Source organism: Sycon ciliatum, chromosome 2 (assembly GCF_964019385.1).
Source record: "Sycon ciliatum chromosome 2, ocSycCili1.1, whole genome shotgun sequence".
Classification (NCBI taxonomy): Eukaryota; Metazoa; Porifera; class Calcarea; order Leucosolenida; family Sycettidae; genus Sycon; species Sycon ciliatum.
In genome coordinates this window covers 21,667,370-21,687,055 of record NC_088644.1, presented here as the reverse complement: position 1 = coordinate 21,687,055, position 19,686 = coordinate 21,667,370, and the positions used below count along the sequence as shown (strand labels likewise).

Below are 19,686 nucleotides of genomic sequence, written 5' to 3'. Positions count from 1 at the left end.
CGTTACGTGGGAACTAAACCTCCCTAATGCCGGAGTTGCACCCAGGGCCAGTACTAGACTATAGCTAGCACCACCAGTCATGTAGAGGCACGTGCATAATAGAGCTGGGTACATTAGTCATTACCATCAGCATCAGCACTATCAATCATCAAACTCCAGCTATACCTTGCACCCCAACAAACTAAGTAAGTTGATAGTGTTCGGAATCATCTTCGTGTTTCCGCCTTTACTGGTGCTGCCACAAATGAGCTGAACAAGTTAGTTAGTTAGTTAATTCGATACGTACTGGGGTGACAGGGATGATCATGACTTTTCTCTTCGCCAACGAAGTGATGGAACAATATTCGTGTACTTCGAAGTATTTGCATAAGGAGCGAAGTTCTCGAGTCGTGTGTCCGTCATCCACTGGTTCCGTCGTTCTCCATCGTAGGGAAAACGATAACAACTCAAAGACGATCCAGGTGTGGGAACATCCGATCGCGAGCAGCCCTTTGGTATTCTCAAACTACAGTATGCAAAATGGAACTTCTTTCGAAAAACACTGTTTCTTTCCAGTGCAGTCTTCTTTTTTTGCCACCCAAGCTCCGTTTCAAGTCCGGTGATCGGTGGTGAACTCGATGATCTTTGGCCCGAATCCTCATAGGCCGCACGGTATGACTCATTGGAAAGACCTCTATACTTTGTTATAGTACTTACCCCCAACTACTAGTACTACATTTGTACATGTACTTGCCCAAGCAGGGATAGGGAGTCGTCAAATACCGGTATTTGACGACTCCCTGCCCCCAAGGCAACTACTATTAATATTATCCCATGGTACGAAACGATTTGGGCCATTTCAGCCAATCAGCGACCGTTCTGAGCGGGGGTATATAGAGCGATATACCCCGCCGGGGTCAATAATATACCCCGCTGGGGTCACTGGGTCAATAATAATATACCCCGCTGGGGTCACGAATATTCCCCGGGTCACGCGAGGGAGATTTTAGTGCTGGTCACGCTCTATTTGGGACAGACTCAGTGCATGGGATAAATGGATTATACCATTCGTACTCTGTGTATACCGTGTCCCTTATATATTTCCCTCGTGCTAACGCACTCGTGGAAATATTCGGCGGTATACCCCTCGTACTCATGGGATAATCCATACGTACAAGCAAGAGTACATAACCAGGGGGTTATGTACTCTTGGTACAAGAGTACATAACCCCAGTGGGGTTATGTACTCTTGATACGTATTATTACCAAGAGTACATGTACTCTTGGTATTACATAATGAAGTTATTGTCATAATTATGGACTTGGACTTGTGCAAGCAATTATGGACTCTTGGTGCAAGCAATAAGCACACTGTATCACCGTACAGTAGTATTGTTCAAACGGGTATAGTTTGGGTCGAGTCAGATCTCCTGGTTTTTCGTGGCTCCCTGTTAACATATCAATGAGAGTGCCCCCCTCCCCCGCCGGCGGGTTATGTCTTGCAGAGTACATAATCGTGACACAATGAAAATACTGGAAGACTGTGCATGTCTGTAAAAGCTCTCAAATTAAGGTGCCAAACACTAGCAGCACAGGACACACACCCACACCAAAGATAACAAAGCAGAGAGAAAAGAGGGACAGTGCATCAGTGTACCCGGCCCCTTACATGGTATCTGTCTGGCATGCACTACAAGCACAATGTATGTATAAGGAAGATGTGTCTTATCCATCATCGGCATCCAGAAATGGACAGATTTACACTCCATAATGGCAGTTGTGCACACACAAATGTTACCGTGGCAAACACACGAGACAATAGACATACCCGCACACAGGCACATACCACATACTGGTATGCAACCAGACAGCCGCAGGAGACCTCCTCAGCGCAGCGCAATGACCCGTAACACCACTGTGCGTTCGTAGGCATCTGGTGACAGCCCAAAGCCGAAAAAGCCAAGATCTCGTAGACAAAAATAAGCAGACCTTACACTACTAGGTCCAAAAGTGTTACAATAACATTGAGTTTCATGAACATAAAAAAAAACAAGAAACATAAAAGGAAACAACGTCACATGGACTACTACAAAGGTGTTGAGATATGGGATTCTGTGAATGAATTCAGTTACAATTCCGTTCCATGCAAACTACACAGGAGATTGCACTCTATTTGATGTTGCTTTGCCATGAACTACGTGTATGTACTTACAATGTACAAGAGAACATAAAAAAAGAAAGGGAAACGAAACCTGCAGCATTTCACGACAGCATGCTGATACTGGTAGGTACACTGAGTAAGTCATCCAGGGAAATGACCTACGGAAGCAGTGACAAAATAACGGGCCGTGACAATAGGGGAAGGTACGGGGGCCTCTAGAGTACAAGTGGCCCGCAGTGCGCCAGCATGAAGATGAAAGCCGGAGTAAAAATCTGAATACGTCGGGATCAAGGCAAGTGCGCGAGATCGGCGGTGACAAAACAGGTTGGTGCTGTCAGTCATATGTCCACGTGTAGTGCATGGGAGAAAGTACTCGGCGAGGGATAGCAAGGGAGGTGTCCGCCTATCTGTATTCGTAATGCCACTAGAGCTAGCATGAGTACAGATAGTACACTGCCATAAGTACATGAGGCATGTTACATAATAACACTGCAATGGCAGTAGTGTTGTGAGCGTCTATCTCCGTCTTGACCTATCCGCAAATCTACACAGAGGAGTATCCGTGTTCTGCTGTTTTCATTGAGTGGAGGCTCTCGCTACAATGGACTAGAGTGACTCACACCGATTTCAAGATTCGGCAGGTGTATCTGTTGGCTCATCGGGTGTTTTGGCCGAGTCTGCCTCACCATCAGCCGCCGCCACTGGCTCAGCTCCAGCATCTTCACAAGCAGTGCTTTCTGGCTCTGCTTCGGCAGCATCGGTTTCTGGTTCTGCTGCGGCAGCATCGGTTTCTGGCTCTGCTGCGGCAGCATCGGTTTCTGGTTCTGCTGCGGCAGCATTGGTTTCTGGCTCTGCGGCAGCATTGCTCTCCGGCTCTGCTGTGTTCACATCAGGTGAGCCCTCTGCGTCAGGCACAGCAGAGACTGACGGATCAGCATTCTCCGGTGCTGAAGAATCTGGTGAGGCGGATGCTGGAGGATCAGCAGTCTCAGAGGTAGCGACATCAGGGGTTGTAGATGTTGCAGGATCAGCGGTCTCAGAGGTAGCGGCATCGGGTGTTGCAGATGCTGGAGGATCAGCGGTTTCCGATACAGCAGCTTCTGACGCACCAGGCGAAGGTGCTGCATTGACTTCTTGCAGCTCCTCCGCAGCAGCAGTACTGTCCACCGCTGGCTTGCTTTCATCCTGTACAGGCTCTGCTTCAGCTTCCTTTGTGTCCTCTGCACTCTCAGCTACATCTGGCGAATTCTCTGCCGATGGCGCCTCTGTTGATGCTGCCTCTGCAGCTGGGGGATCAGCAGGAGCATCACTAGTGGAAGACCCAGGCGCAGTTGATTCCTCGGGCTCTTTTGGTGCATCGGCATCCAGCTGGCTAGATTCTGTGGCTGGATCTTCCTTCTCATCTGCAGCAGCAGTACTTGTGTTGTTCGCCTCAGCATTGACACTAGTATCGGGTCCATCTGCTACATCTGCTGCAGGTACTTCCTTGGATACATCACCATCTGCTGCCTGAGCAGCCGCATCAGCAGGCTGCACCTCTTTCTCAGCCTGGCCTTCCGCCGCGTTTTCTGGTCCTTCGTTTGTGTCTGCGGTAGCGGCAGGAGTTGCTGCTGCCTCGCCGGTCGCTTTCTCTTCCGCCTTGGGTTCAGAGGACACTGCATCGGCTGTGGCGACCGTGTCCTGTGCCGCATCTCCGTTCTTTGAAACACTGGTTTTCGATGACTTCTTCTTGATGGGACCAGCACCATCTCCGTTGTCATTCAGTGACCAGTCATACTTCATGAACGAGATTTTCGGTGTGCCACCATTCTCTAAGGCTTTCTTCAGTTGGTCTTGCTTTTCGCCCGGCGCCATGTGGTCAGCGTAATACTGAAGGCGCTCTTGCACGGTGTTGCCAAAGTCTCCTCCAAACCAAGACATGATCTTGCTGAGTCGCAGCTCGTTGCGCTCTTCGCTGTACACAACGTTCTCCGACGCCAGGAAGTCGCGCGCCGCTGCGTCCAGCTCGGCCTCGATATCGTCAATGGTGAACGCACGCAGTGGTGGGCAGCTGCGCGCACCGCACACCAGCGCAAAGTGAATGCGTGGCTCGTGTGTGGCAAGTGACAGCGGCAAGCGAGCGTCACTGTCGGAGAACTGCTTCTTCAGCGCCACAACGCCTTTGCGGTTGGCGCGCAACACACCGTTCTCGATGTCATCCATGCTGAGAATGTGACCACCTACGGCGCAAGTGGACTTCCTGAAGAAACTCAGCCGCCCAATGTTGCCAGAGGCAGGTCCGGAAAGAACCATCGCAGCGATGCACACCATGTTGTACATATTGATGAAGAACGCCAAGCGCTGCGAGCGAGTAAGCGCAGATTCGGACACCATATCTACACGCTTCATGACTGCTGCCGACTGACGGAAAAGATCAAACTCGTCGCTGTCCGCGATGCCTCGATAGTTGACGGATATCTGGTAGCCATCTGCACTTAAATACTTGCTGAATAGCTTCCCAATAATCTTGGCCTGAACTTGGGCTAGGTCGACTGCTGAGACTATTTTCGATGTTACCTCTGGTTGAGGGATGAAGCATGATGAATGTCCAACATCTGCTATGAACCTCCATAGTACACTACTCAAGGGATTGAACACCACTGGGCCATGATCCACACGGCAAATTAGGCAATTGTCTACCCAGCTCTGGCACTTCTCCACAGCATCTCCATAGCTCTGTGCAATGCTTGAGCTCACTAACCAGCTCACCAGCTCCTTGGCAGTGAAGCAGGCAGAGCGACTGGACAACTTCAGAAATCCACTTCTGTGCCTCTTGACAATTGCTGAATTCCTCAGCTCTGCAGCTTCTGCATACAGAGGGTCATCCTCGGTTTGAAGGCTCAGTGGCTCCTCCACAAGTGTAATGTTTCCCGAGGGTGCAGCAAATTGGCGCACATAATCAGAAGGCTTTCTTTCCACTCCCTCCTCTTTCTTGGCAGCCGTCTCTTCAGTTCCATTTTCTTCTGGTGTGGCTTTTTCAGCTTCTGCTGTTGCTGAAGCACCGTTCTCTGCGACGCCATTCACTGTAGCACTGTTCTCCGCAGCTCCACTCTCCGCAGCAACGTCAGTGGTCTTCTCGTCGGCTACGACTGGCTTATCACCTGCGTCTGCTGCCATTGCATTCTCTTCCTGAGGAGCTGGCTGTGAAACTGCAGGGTTATCACTGCCATTCTTTCCCGTGCCCTCTTCCGACATGGTCTTGACCGCAGTGATACCTGTGGTGTAGCAGCAATGGAGATGATTTGCCCTCAGCGAAGGCTCTTTGTCACCAAACACTCCACAAAAATCCCACAGATGTTGAATTACAAAGGTCGTGCACTGCACTGAAGCGTTCTTTGGTCTTTGTACGGTGTACGGGGAGCAAAGTTTGAATTTTCGCCGTGCCGTTGAAATGCAGAGCTGGAAGCCAGGGCAGAACCAGGCTGCTTGCTGGTTGTTGAGTTACCGAACGGGGGTGTTCAACAGCGGCGGATGAATGAAGTACTACTTTTGTAGTTGGTAGCTACAACTATGACTATCCTGTGATTCTAGCTGTGGACAGCGCTGCACGATATCGTAATGAACATAGTGAACGATCTGCTTCAGGACCTAACCTGCTAGATCAGGTAGACGCCGATTGAGCAAGAGTCTTGCGAGCAGCTGTCACGCCTGATCTACCAAACGCCACTCGCTGGCATCCGAATGGAATGAGACTCCCGTGTTTAGCACAGGAGATCTCATCGAGGCTCACCCAACTAAAGTAAAGCCTTACTAAAGGCGAAATCGTGAGTCGCTGGCGACCTCGTAAGGCAGTTGGGGCGTGAAGGTGCCTGGGCGGAACAATCACAGCGATCCTGCAGTAGTGGGGGAAGGAAATCGGTCACATAATCCCACACTGACCGATTTCCAATGAACGAGGTCCTAATCCAAAGACGGCAAGATCTAGTTTTGTGTCAAATTATTTGGCCGCAGCGGCAGCAGCAGCTAACTGTGACCCGGAGAGGGGACGCTCCGACCAACTGTATCGTCCTGTTTTCGCGCATCGTTGCATACCACACAGATGCGCCCGAGTGTTGTGCCTCAACATAGTCTCCTCCCGTGGGCTGCATCCTGTGCGCTTGTCTGAAAAAAGGCAGAGTGCTAGACCTGATCAATCTGCACTGGACTGCCTTGAACGTGGAAATCGGGATACAGCTGACAGTCTAACACCACTCCATCCAGTCACCATCTCAACAAAGGCGCAAGCGTCAATCCGTCATTCTTCCAGGTGCGAGCCTGTCGCAACACGGCGAATACGAGCATTCCATGTCACGTCACTAGCTTTTGCTAGAGTAGATCTATCTACCATGATCTACGCGCTAGTAGATCTACCATACACGAGTACGGGTGTCAGAAGTCTGCACTTACATGAACCTGCAAAAATAGTGCCATATGCATACTAGTAGTGCATTTAGTGGTATTATTAGTGGTATCATTAGCACGACAGTAGGTTCATTAGTACATTACACCTATACTATGAGGCGCTATGTCCTTGCCCAGCTCAGAGCCCTGGGGCCATGACGCATGAGAGCTCAGGTAAAGCAACAAGGGTCTAGCACTGCGCAGATCTACCAGCACCCTGATTCGAAAGGTTGAGGTTATCATAAGAGCCTCATAGGTTGGGTAGCACAGAGACTTGTACATGTCACAAAGATTATGATTGTACTTTTGTAGGTCATCGTCTCGGCAAGTCCATGTAGTCTATTGTAGACCTACTGAGACCTACTGAGACCTACTGAGACCTACTGAGACCTACTGAGACCTACTGAGACAGTACTGAGTACTGTAGTACTGACAATGACTATGTAATAATGTATGTCCCGTGTCGGCTCGCGTTTGCTTTGCTGCGATCATGTGCGTTCGTGGTGCCCGTTCATCGTACTTCGTAGCACCGCCCCGTAAATGCGGGACCTGGCAATCGCATTCGCAGGACGCTGCGGGCCGGTTAATACAATACTACTGCAGCGGCTTTATCGCTAAAGGGCGGAGGGACAGTGGTCTGGTGACGGACCAAACACAGACAGACACGCACCTGCCCATGCGTGTAACCACCCAGGGGTGATGCCATCCTAGTCTCTAGATCCTGACCTAAGAAGAAGATAAATACATGTAAAGCTTCAACTCCATGGACCGTAGGAATGTAACGCAGTCACATAAAAGTCTGGTCCTATTGTAACGTTTTACAGACAGCTTTTGACCGCACAACGTCAGTGTCGTGATGTACATGACAATTATTTGTCAAACATGTATGTAGCTCTCGCAGTGAAATCACTCATCGCAAGAGAAGCACCCAAATCTGTACATGATTGTACAATCATGTACATGTACATGTACATGTACATCCCCCCCCCCCCCCACACACACACACACACGGCCCACGGAGTCATACATAGTACATGTAGTGCTCCTGTACTGTGCTGCACCTACAACAAGACTGTGTTTGTCAGAGATAGTACTGGCTCGCTCCCGGATTCTGTGCATGGCATCGGACCATGTGGTTACAGCACACAAGTCTATGTTATTGTTTGGGAAACTACCTAGCCTTCAAGGCTTGGCTAGTAGATCTACTAGTATAGTGTAGTACTAGTAGGGTTTGGAACAAGCATGATGGAGGTGGCACTGTAGTCTGGATGCCAGTAGACCATGGTAGACTGAGTAGCAGACAGTAGCAGTAGCGTACTAGCGTACTAGCGAGTGTAGCCTGTAGGTTTGTTACAGGCGCTACATTGTAGGCGACCAGCTGATGACCATAAGCCGCATAACGCCGCTGGCCAACCCGATTTAATAATATTACCGGTATACCACGGACACCAAACCACAGTACAGCGGACATCGGCCATGCATGGTTGACTCGGTGCATGAACTCAAGTGTAAAAAATTTAATAAATATAGACGGTGACTTTCGACACGTTCCACAGCAGGCACATAATGTACTCTGTTCCGAATGGAGTGTGGGTGTCCAGATCAATGACATATGTGTAAAATGGGGGGGGGGGGGGGGGGGTCGTTAGTAATGTTCATTTCCGGCCGAGCATCCCATTTGGCCGGACCGCCTGAAATCCCGGTGCTACAGCTCTGCAATAGCACCATGCGCTACACCGTAACATGGCTCCAGCACCTTCAGCATTTCCCGAATCCCTTCGCACAAATCATATCCCCAATTCATTTCGCCAGGAACTTAACAATTTCATTCATCTTGGGCACCCTGTAAGAAGACCTTAGGGTCTGTTGGGAATGCCCAAGTAAAATAATAAAATACAATACAAAAAAACAATACAAAAGCATTAACATGACGTGCACATAAAACCACGATGCTACTTTGTTCATGGGGTCAATTTTTTAAACGGCCAGAGCCGTGTGTGCACAATGCACTTGGATCCACAAGTCAAGTGCGAAAGCATAGTAAAGACATCAGTGTAACACTGGTAGTACGGACTCAGTACAGTAGTGTGACGGTGTGCCGGTGCAAACACATACCGTGATATACATAGATCTACAGCCGTGTCTGGTATAACCAACCACCCGTGGTCTTAGATCAGTGCTGAAGCTGGTGATCGATTTATTGTGGGTCATGGCCCAGCACAAACACGGATTCAGCAGTCGTAGCACAGCCAGGCGACACCAAAGGTGATCAATCAAGACCCCCCCCCCCCCCCTGAATGATAAGAGCAGGCACCGGTACAGTCCTACCTCATGTATCTGTGTTCGACCTAGCCAGTTTCTACAGCCGTCATTACCAGACAACAGCAGTGCCACTTCGAAGTACAATCATTCCCCACCACGTACACAATGCACTACCACTACATTCATGTACATCTATGCCATGGTGCGTGCCGGCCTTGTACGAAGGACTAGGATGTGCAACCCACATTCACAGGACCAGACACAGGTATTAGCGGGCTGTCTTCAAAATGGAAAGCCTGGACTGGAGAACTGCATTGCATGCGTGAAAGTAAAGGCTACATTATGCGATGACGTCCAGAGGGATGGTTGACTGATGGGGGGATTGCCCCATTTCAGTACGTGCACTTGCCAGCGAGCTGCATACAGCAGCCGGATTGCTTCTCACTGAGCCCTACACAGTCCATTGCCTTGTAGTCAATCAAGTCCAGCTGCGGTGTTACTGGTTTGACTGTGGACTGGTGGTGTTCCACCGCTGCTGTGATTTCACTGATGAATGCGTGGTACCTAGCTGGCTCCAGTGGCAATCTCTCCTGGGGATCAACCTGTGCAGTATAGAAAACAACACATACGGTACGCCGTGTGATTCGGTAGAAAGGGGAAGTCCCTCGCAGTCCCTACACATGATGTCACGGTGGTTCATATTGCCTGAAGCCGCGGTGTCGTCCGCTGAGCATAGTACTGTGCTTACATACAAGCAACTTCTTGGAGAACGTCTTTTGCTTTGCATGTACATGTACTGAAGTATATGTACATGTAGAGGGCACTAGCATTCGCAAAACTCACAAAAATCTACAGGTAATCGGATAAGAAGGGACCAGACATCCTTTTTTCTAGTTTTGGGAAATCATGACACCTCGAAGTACCCAGTATGCAGCAGTCAGTGGATATTATTATCACTCTATTCACGAAGGTGCAGCAAAACGGTCCCGATGGTAGTCGGCCAGGTGCCCCAAATGAGCATGTTCACAGTTGCCAGTTGTAAATGGCAATCATACAGGAAGTATCCGTCTAAAAGCAGCTTGAGGTGCATTTTTAGTAGACACTTCCTCTCTGACTAGAACCCCTGGCAGTGGCATCCAGACTTTGCCATGCCATACCTACTAAGCTGATTGAATGGGTGTGCGTGACTGGTAGTGTTGAATGTGCCTTCAGCATACCATTGCATACCATTGCATACCATTGCATACCATTGCTTATCAAATTTCAGAAATTACCAAGATAAACGACCGTCATCTGCATAATGTAGTAACGCCTGCCTGTCTATGCATACATGTACAGGTAGCTGACCGACACACACACACACACACACACACACACACACACACACACACACACACACACACACATGCACACACACACACACACACACACGCACACACACACACACACACACACACACACACACACACACACACACACACACACACACACACACAGAGTCTCTCTCACCTCCACATTGAAGAGCAAAGGTGGATCATGGGTGACTGGCACCTCGTGACCAAATCCAGAGTGTGTGATGAAATGCGCTTTGAGTGCGCCACTACGAGCTGCCATCAACACAGGTCCACGGTAGTAGAAGAAAGTGTAATTGCCACTATTCTCGAATTTTGATGCCGGCATATGGGGCAGTCTTGCATGTATACCGCTTGGGTCGAGTATACCGGAGATATCTTTGCCATCCAATGCCACGCCTGTGGGTAGCGGTGCTCCGGCGAGATTCAGAAAAGTGACAAAGAGATCCAGTGAGCTGGTGAAGTTCTCACACACTGTTCCCGCTGCTATGGTGCCAGGCCACCACGCCACGGCTGGAACCTGCAGCCACACAGTACATAGGAACATGCAACACCGAGTGAATGAGAGATATCAGTCAATATCACTGATCACAGAAAAAGTGTGAAGCATGGCGGGGAAGGACACCGCAACCTGGGATTTGGATTTGGGGTAGCAACTTACCGTATTTCCTCGATTAATAGACGCGGTCTTTTGTTTTTTGAAGAGGGTTGGATCCCCGGTCTCTTATTTGGGCATGGTCCATTATTTGAGCATGGTCCACTATATTTTCATCGGCACATCGCTGGAAATGGTGGATTTTTAACACGTCATAATATAGAACTTATAACTTCTATATTATGACGTGTTAAAAATCCACCATTTCCAGCGATGTGCCGATGAAAATATAGTGGACCGTGCTCAAATAATGAAAGAAAGCACTAGCCACTACAAAAATTGTAGTTGCGCAACCTAAAATCGCGTCCTTTTTTGATCCACCACGTGTGTTTTTTAGTGCGCATGCGCAAAACGATGAACTCATATAAGAGACCGGGTCTCTTATTCGGGCATGGTCTACTATTTTTCCGTGAGGCGTCTAGGAGGGTCTACTATTTGAGCATGGTCTATTATTCGAGCATGGTCCATTAAAATCGAGGAAATACGGTACTAGCAAGTCAATACAGCCATCATGGGCATGTCATTATCACTATCCTCACACCAAGAAAAGCATGTACACGTAATGTTGAGTTAGGAGTTAGGGAACAGAATGTGAGGAGGCACTGAACAGTTGTGTGCCGCTGAAGTAAACAAAATGATGCCTGGAAAACCTTTGTTATGCCATGAGATTCAAAAGTACATGTACCAGTTCCCACACAGAAATGTGAAAGGAGCTGGTGCGGAAGCCCTGTCAGGCACATTCTTTGTTTTCGCTGCTGGTATGTTACAGTCAAACACCCTAGCCTGTTCATGATGGTATTATGGCATGTGGGGAAAATACACTCACTCTAAATCCACCTTCCCACGAAGAGCCCTTCCCAGTGTCCACATAGCCTAGCTCCTGTGGGGCGTACGTCCCTTGAAACGGGCCGACAACGCCTGCCTGAGTCGGTGGAGGTGTGTACCATGCGCCGTTGTCCGAGGTGAACACCACCAGTGTGTCCTGCGCCAAGTTCATCTTAGTCAGCGTATCCATCACCTGTGCACACAGAGTACGCAATGACCGGTGCTAGACCATTGCCGTGTCACCACAGCAGCTACAGAATACTCCGGTACTACACAAAGGTACTGTCAGGGTAGGGACAATATCACCTTTTTGTGTGATGACCGATTCAATTCGTGAACTCGAGTTACGAAATCGTAACTGTTCGCCCATCGTGCATGGCGAATACAAGTACTTGTAGTGTGTGTGTGCCATACACACCCGGTACTGGGGGTAGCAGCACAGTTGGAAAAATCGTTCTGCTTCCCAGCAGGACTTGAACTTTTGTCGGGCTAGACCATCCCACTATGCCTGCTTACAGTGCACATAACGTCAAGAGAATACGTACATGTATGCCAAGAAGACGTAAGTTCATGTGGAAATTATTCAAGCACAGGACCACCCAGTATCGTGACATCACTGAATTAAAAACACTACCGGGTACCACAATGTGGGACTGACTACAGCCCCCCCCCCCCCCCCCCGCCCCCACCCTGCCGACACTGAACTGTGCTTTCGGCAGCAGACTATCCGGAATAATGTGCATATCAACCACACGCGGCTTTAGAGTTCGATGTGATCTATGATCTATGCAAATTGCAATACGCAACTGCAATCAAGGCCATGCCCTAGATGAGCATTGGCGTCCGCAAGCGTGCAAATATCTATCCTACTTCAGAGGTGACTGGAACGTGCAGCCCCGCAGAGCAATTTATGGCAACAGGTGGACCGAACGGGGGTTAACCTCACATTGTTTACGTTCCACTCACCCAGGTCGTCTTCCTAGATGCTTCTACTCCACGTAGAAGCACATGCTTCACATACTCATGATTTACTATGTGTATGGCCATCTGTGCTAGCATGCAGCGTCAACCAACTACGATTGTGATATGATTGATTTACCTGTCCGACCACCCAGTCAAGAGCTTCTGTCGCAGCCCCATACGGTCCGCGGAGGCTTGTGAAGTTGGCAGGGGAGTACACGGGAGAGTGGGTGTTGTCCATGGCGAGGTAAAGGAAAAATGAATTGTTGGCATTGTTGGAAATGAACTGAGTTGCCTGGTCAGCATAACGGTACACCAAGTCTTCACGCACTATATCTGAAGGCACACCAAGTTAGGCAAATACATACACTGTGCTTACACAAGAGAAGGTGGAAGAGTGTCAGTACTGGCTGCAAGTAGAGTTTCACGCAAAGCGATCCTCGCGCAGGCAACAGTTGAAACAATGAACCTGTGAAACTCTGAGTTTCAACCAGAAACACTGTTTTTAAGCCTTTCTTGGCGTGAGAAAGCTATACCCGTTGACGGTTCGGGTAACGAGAACTCTGTGAGAAGACCTTGCCCGGTCGGGCATCAAGCACTCTGTAAGCAGTGCAAGACCTCTACTGGTACTGTCCACAATGTAGTCATACCACTCATCATGATCTGTGTACTCAAATCATGAAACTTGCATGTACGAACTACTTCAAGACTATTTTGATCGTTGAATTTGTTTCGTAAAGACAACAAACAGAAACAGCACCGCTACTGCAGGTAGAGAAGTGGAATAGATTTAGTTACGACTGACCTACACCGATGCGTCCCACTTTCTCGTGATTCTGGAATACAGGAACAGCAGGATAGGAGGGAGGGCCTTCGCAGTGTGTGACGGGTGTTCCGTAGAAGTAGTCAAAGCCATGCCTAGAACAAGCAGAGAACACTCGCCTGTCATTTTATAGTGAACCATGCATGCACGTTTTGTCACATCACAAGTTGGTCATAAACTTGTGGTACATGTACATATGTAGTTTCAGTCAATTCGACTGGAAGACTAGAATCCAAGACTGTATACGCTCAACTCATCACTTGAAGACATACATACAGGCAGGCAGACAGATCGGACAGGCGGATAATGACTACAACGAAACACGTAATGTAAACTGTGCCAGCATGCACAGAGTACGCATGGACATATCATCACTTACCCAACGGGAAGCAAAGTAGTGTTCTCATAGGCATAACCCTGTCAGTGAAGAAAGCATCACATGTACACATGCACTTGTATCAGTGAAACACAAAACACTACAACCAGACCATGTACATGTATCAGAGAACACACAGAACACTACAGCCAGACCATTGACCAATCTCAGCTGTCTAGTGTGTAAAATTAGCAAATACGAAGAGTTCTAAACAAGGCACACACTTGAGTCAATAAGTTCCATCAGGAACCGTACCATGTGGGTAAAGACAACTTGTCAAGTACAATGATCTGGGATACACATGTATGAAGCGCTATGCTCGTTTAGGTGCAGTCTGCCTTTGCTAGAGCTGTTACCAGCACAGCACTGTTGCTTAGCGCAACCAGCAACTCTGACTCGGCTTATGTCTTACCAGATGCCACTTGCCGATAGCCATGCTAGTGTAGTTGGCTGGTTTGAGCGCCTCGGCAATGGTCACCTCGTCCAATGGCAAGTGTCCATAGCATGACGGGTGAACAACACGATGATCGCCGGTGTGTGGCTGGATGGTGGACTCGTTGCCAAATATGCCGCTGCGTATCGCGTACCGTCCTGTCAGAATGGCGGCTCTGCTTGGACTGCAGATCGAGTGGGCGGTGTTCCACTGGGTTAGCTTCATACCCTGGGTTAGACACAACCGTGACAGTACACAGCGTTTCGATACAGCTTATTACAGCCTGAACTGAAGAGTGATCTAGCGGCTCCAGCATGTTCTGAATTCATCCTCTGTGACAGGCTAGTACCCTCGCGGCTTATCCTCCACAATATGACCACAACAGGGTCAGGTGATGGGGAACACTTGGAATAATTATACTATTCACACATATCTGCCGGATGAGTACGCGTGGCCCATGCACCATGGGGACCCTTTGAAAAATTAAAGGAAATATATTCAAGGGCCTCTGGTTTTTGCCCCCCCCCCCCCCCCCCCCGAGAAAAGTCCAAATGGATTTAGAGAGGACATGTATTGCATCTCTGGTGCTCACATGCTCCGTCAACTTCGCTAATAACGGCTGCGGATATATCGACAATTCACGAATAACGACAGAATTGCCATGCCCAGAGCAAAATCCCATCTAACTGTAATACCGTTGAGTCACCTCCACCACCACACTGCGCTCTTTAGCCGACTGTCGCACCCTGTATTAATAACTGTAATACCGGTACATATAATGAGACTTCGGGTATAAGGACACTTCGCGAATAAGGACACTTTTCTGATGCCCCGCCGAGTGTCGTTATACGCAAAGTTGACTGTGTACCATGGCAGAACACAACACTGTGGGCAGTGGGATCATCTGCACCTCCTATGACACGTATAATATTATATACACACTGTGGGGAGGTGCGGAATCCGTGCTTGCTTCACCCTCAAGTGGCAGTGAGATCCGCATAAACAGGGACCTTATGATGGGCCATGTGCGGCCCTAGTTTCTACGTTGTTTGAACTTAGTTGCACTTGGTCATACAATTTTGATTTTCCTTTCCCTGGCTGTAAATCAGGGTGGGGCACTGTGACTGTGGCGGTACTATGCGGCATATGTAATATCATGTTTAGAAGAGAAAATGCCGAGATTTTGCACCTCAGCTTCATGTAATGCCCTCCCACCTAGTCAGTCTCAGCTCACAGGAAGAGATCGTGCCGTGGAGCCCCTCAACAAGTTTTAACCTGCTAGCAATAATACAGGCATTACTATACCCTTTCTTGCTTTCTACCCACCCGGACAATCCGTCTGGAGATACACTTGTCCCCCATGCTCCTTGCCAACAGACAGAGAGAACCTACTGTAGTGTGGTCGGTAGCTAGCTACAGTGCTGCTCAATGAAATCCAGCCACGTCACTCAAGTATGCCGCGCCGGGCGTTGCGGAGCCTCAGACCTGCGAACACTGCACTGGGCTGCGAAATGGTGCAACGTGCACACTATTACCTGAGTGGCGCGACTGAGTGACGTGACTGGATTTCATTGAGCAGTACTGGCATGTACACAGGGGCGTGCTCGGTTCCCCTTCCAGGGGGGTGCACCACTTCCAGACAACAGCAATTTTCAAAAGGTGGTTGTACCGGTGACATCATACAAAGATTGTACATGTATGTCATCAAGAATGAACATACAGTACAGCATCATATCAATTTTTTCAAAATAAAGGATGAAAACTTTACAAATCTTTAAAAACCAATCTAATCCGTCGACGGCACTGTGCCAGGCAGGCCGATGCAAGCACGTATTGTATGGATATACATGTAGCTAAGAACAATCGCAACACTACGTTGACGTATCTGGACAGGATTCGGCGAGGAGAGCGTCGAAAGAACAGCTTCAGCACCTCATCTGTGGATGTGCTCCCGCGAGGTCGGGCTTTCCGCAATACATTGGTGACTTTTCAAAACCCCGGTCGAAATATTTTGGGGGGGGGGTGCACTTGCCCCCTGTGCCCCTCGCTGAGCACGCCCCTGTGTACATGTACCTCTCCAATCTCATTCCCGGATTCCCAGTCTCCAATCTCATTCCCAGATTCACAGTCTCCAATCTCATTCCCGGATTCACAGTCTCCAATCTCATTCCCGGATTCACAGTCTCCAATCTCATTCCCAGATTCACAGTCTCCAATCTCATTCCCGGATTCACAGTCTCCAATCTCATTCCCGGATTCACAGTCTCCAATCTCATTCCCGGATTCACAGTCTCCAATCTCATTCCCGGATTCACAGTCTCCAATCTCATTCCCGGATTCACAGTCTCCAATCTCATTCCCGGATTCACAGTCTCCGCTACAGCGGTACAAAGGCACTATTACAAGTTTTAAGTACCGGCGTAAAATACCGTTAATCCGCCCCACACGATGTCGCTTCCCAGCTGGGTTTTCGGCAGGGGGGGGGGGGAATTAGATCAAGGCTGTGAAGTGCAGTACGATGTACAACAACGTCGAGGATCAGACTCGATGTGCTGGATTGTGCACATTTTCATCCTGGATTGGCACGGATTGTGTACAGCAGTGCAAGCGTCGGTTCAACATCGTATTTCGTTGCATACGCCGAAATCGCTCCACAGCATACTTGCCAACCCTACCGGAATTTCCGGGAAAATCAAGGAAAACTCGCTTTCGTCCCGGTATACCGGAAAAGTTATAACAAGTTATACCGGATTTTCGAAAATGTCCGTCAACACCGTTTTTGTTGATTTTCGGTGTTTTGGACGCTCGCTCGCAGTGCTGGGCGCCCAAACGAAGGTCTAGCGAGCGAGAATTTTTTGAGTTATACGTTAGCGCATGAAAACGTACTTTTTTGTCGTACATGCTGTACTATTTGCGACTATTTTGTAGTCATGGTGACGTCACTATTAAGCCTTGACGGATTATGATAATATTTTCGTGAAATTATGCTTTTCGCATTGCTGAAAAAATTGCAGAATTATGCTATTTTTATGCTAAAAGTTATCATATTATGCCGCATTAAGCTCACATATGCTGCTAATGTATAATGGTTCTGTGCAAAATAACAGGGGAATTTTTTTGAAGAGGGCATTGGGGTCAACGCACTGTCCGATCTAGCTACGACCGTCACTGATTGTAGTGGACTGGATATGTTATCATGGGAGTCGTAAACCTATGACTTCCTGGTGCATCTACTTGTACTTGTACTTGTAGAACATGTACAACTGTATGGAATTTGATGCGAACAGGCGGATTATTCCAATTTATGCGATTCATATGCAATTTGCCTCGAATTATGCGATTATTCGATTTTGGTAGAAATTATGCGAAAATTTATGCTAGCATAATCCGTCAAGGCCTAGTCACTATGATGTCATATACAATATTTTGCATGTAAAAATTGCAGATCAAGGAAAATGGGCTAAATCAAGGAAAACGCCACGGTCATCAGTGTAAAGGAAACTGTTTGCCAGGGGTTGGCAAGTATGCACACTGTAGCACAGGTAGAAAATCGACAGGTGGCGGGAATTAGAGAGGGGGCGGATCAACGGTACTTTACGGTACGGTATGTGTAATTAGTTTGGAAGTAATAGTTTGGTGGCAATTTTTTTTACATGTATGACGATTGATTTGGCACTGCCAGACCTCTGTGGTGGAGCCCGGCATGCACTTGCCTACTTGCATGCCTGGAATGCTGAATGAAGTCACCGAATAGTCATTGAAGGAAGATTACTGAACCATGAGTTAGTTACAAATTGTGTCGGAATGGTGGTGCTGCTGTACCGAATCATAATCCCGAATCAATGGCATACACCCTAGGCCTAGGTCAAACAGTATGAAAGAAAGACGGATAGAACCCGCCTCACTACAAGCTAGGGCCCGGCCAGTACTCAGGCTAACCTCGGCAGCCATCCTGTTGATGTTGACCGTTCTCGTCGTGGGGCTTCCGAAACATTCCAAGTCGAAGCCAAAGTCATCAGCGAAGACGATAACGAAGTTAGGAGGCCGAGCGTGCCCAGCGCTAACCAAACCGCCCACTATAGCACAGGCTAGGAGGTGTAGCGAGCCTGCCATCTTCCTAATAAACATTGTGAGGAATCCCTAGGATCTAGGAGGCGTTTTGGTGCAGCAGGAGAAGATACACTGACTGTCTGTGAGCACCTAGTACCTGAACAAGCTTCACACCTTCACTTCAGGCTTCGCTCAACGGGTGACAGTCACGAGTCAGTCAGTGTCTGCGGCCATGATCCCATTCTCTCGGCCGTATAATAGTCACAAATAATGCATAGCAGGACATGCAAACAAACCGTGTGCACATCCCACGCACAAACCATGATGATTTTGTACAGTCAAAATAATACTTTGTTTGGTTGACAGCATGTTACAAGGCGAAGGTAACATACCGGTATGCTGTCAACCAAACAACGTGTTTTTAACCAATACTAATACTAGTATTGCTTATTTAGTATTAGGGTAACACTACTAATAAATTTGAAGAAGGGCTGAGGCTTCCTGCAGCTTCATCTGTGAAAAGAATTCGGGTGGACACACCCATTCCCATAGCGCTGCACATCACATCCGAACCACTTCCGTTATTTTTACAACGTTTCGGCACTTGGCCATCGTCAGGTAATAACCATGATAACAATGAATACCGTGGAAGCCACACAAGAGCAGTATACGCAGAGTGTAGCGCCAAAAAAGATGCGAATTATGTCACCTAGTATGCAGAAGGGGGGGGGGGAAGGGGACAGAGAGAGAGAAGGTGCAACTAGCACATCACGGAGAAGAAGCAGCAGAAGGTAGCGCGCATTGTGCTCTGTGAAGTGAGGGCGCGTGCCATGGCGTTACGCAGAGTGTAGCGCCAAAAAATATGATGCGAGTTATGTCACCTCTAGGCAGAGGGGGGAGAGAAGGTGCGACTGTGCACATCACGGAGAAGAAGAGTGCGCCATTGTGCTCTGCGAAGTGAGGGTACATGCCAAATAATTATGGTGTTAATTCTAGCACATTACAGCAGGGGACCACGGAGGCCAATGCGCCAATGCACTATGCGGTTAATGACAGGAGCTGTATTTGCAGAAAGCAGAAGACATAATTATTATTATTATTATTTTGCTTGTTCGCGTTGGCATCAACCTGCATAAAGCAGGTATATAGCCTTCGCTTAAGCTGCCATAAAAAAGAAAGCTCATCCTAAGCGAGAGGGCTAGAGGGAAATATAACGATAACGAGATACAGAATACAAAGAAATCCAATGAGTTCAACGTACAATTCAAAACAAGAAAGAAAGGGAAGAAAAACAGAGCCGAATCTACCGATTGATCCATCAATCGACAAAGGGGACTAATCCGTTAGTGTTGCAAAGTAGAAGCTGATTATAGTTGCAGATCTCCAGGCCA

At 48.4% G+C, this 19,686-nt stretch overlaps 2 protein-coding genes across 2 annotated transcripts; both read right to left on the bottom strand.

The window, feature by feature from the left end:
- Nucleotides 1-1,865: 1,865 nt before the first annotated feature.
- On the bottom strand, nucleotides 1,866-6,262 carry LOC135809199 (microtubule-associated protein 1B-like). The gene has a single exon (XM_065322488.1). It carries the CDS (start codon nucleotides 5,372-5,374, stop codon nucleotides 2,768-2,770), a length of 2,607 nt encoding a protein of 868 aa, XP_065178560.1. The 5' UTR covers nucleotides 5,375-6,262; the 3' UTR covers nucleotides 1,866-2,767.
- A 2,819-nt stretch (nucleotides 6,263-9,081) lies between these two features.
- LOC135809201 (steryl-sulfatase-like) lies at nucleotides 9,082-18,554 on the bottom strand. Its single transcript, XM_065322490.1, has 8 exons — nucleotides 18,185-18,554; nucleotides 14,225-14,473; nucleotides 13,816-13,853; nucleotides 13,419-13,531; nucleotides 12,753-12,949; nucleotides 11,655-11,846; nucleotides 10,331-10,693; nucleotides 9,082-9,423 (listed from the first exon to the last, which is right to left on the bottom strand). Exons 1-8 carry the CDS (start codon nucleotides 18,371-18,373, stop codon nucleotides 9,214-9,216), a joined length of 1,551 nt encoding a protein of 516 aa, XP_065178562.1. The 5' UTR covers nucleotides 18,374-18,554; the 3' UTR covers nucleotides 9,082-9,213.
- Between the last annotated feature and the right edge of the window lie 1,132 nt (nucleotides 18,555-19,686).

Coding starts and splice junctions, on each gene's coding strand:
- LOC135809199 (XM_065322488.1), bottom strand. CDS start 5,374: ATGTCGGAAGAGGGCACGGGAAAGAATGGCAGTGATAACCCTGCAGTT.
- LOC135809201 (XM_065322490.1), bottom strand. CDS start 18,373: ATGTTTATTAGGAAGATGGCAGGCTCGCTACACCTCCTAGCCTGTGCT. Junction 14,474..18,184: donor TCAACAGGATGGCTGCCGAG/GTTAGCCTGAGT, acceptor TGTCTAACCCAG/GGTATGAAGCTAACCCAGTG. Junction 12,950..13,418: donor AGTGGGACGCATCGGTGTAG/GTCAGTCGTAAC, acceptor GTGTGCCTTCAG/ATATAGTGCGTGAAGACTTG.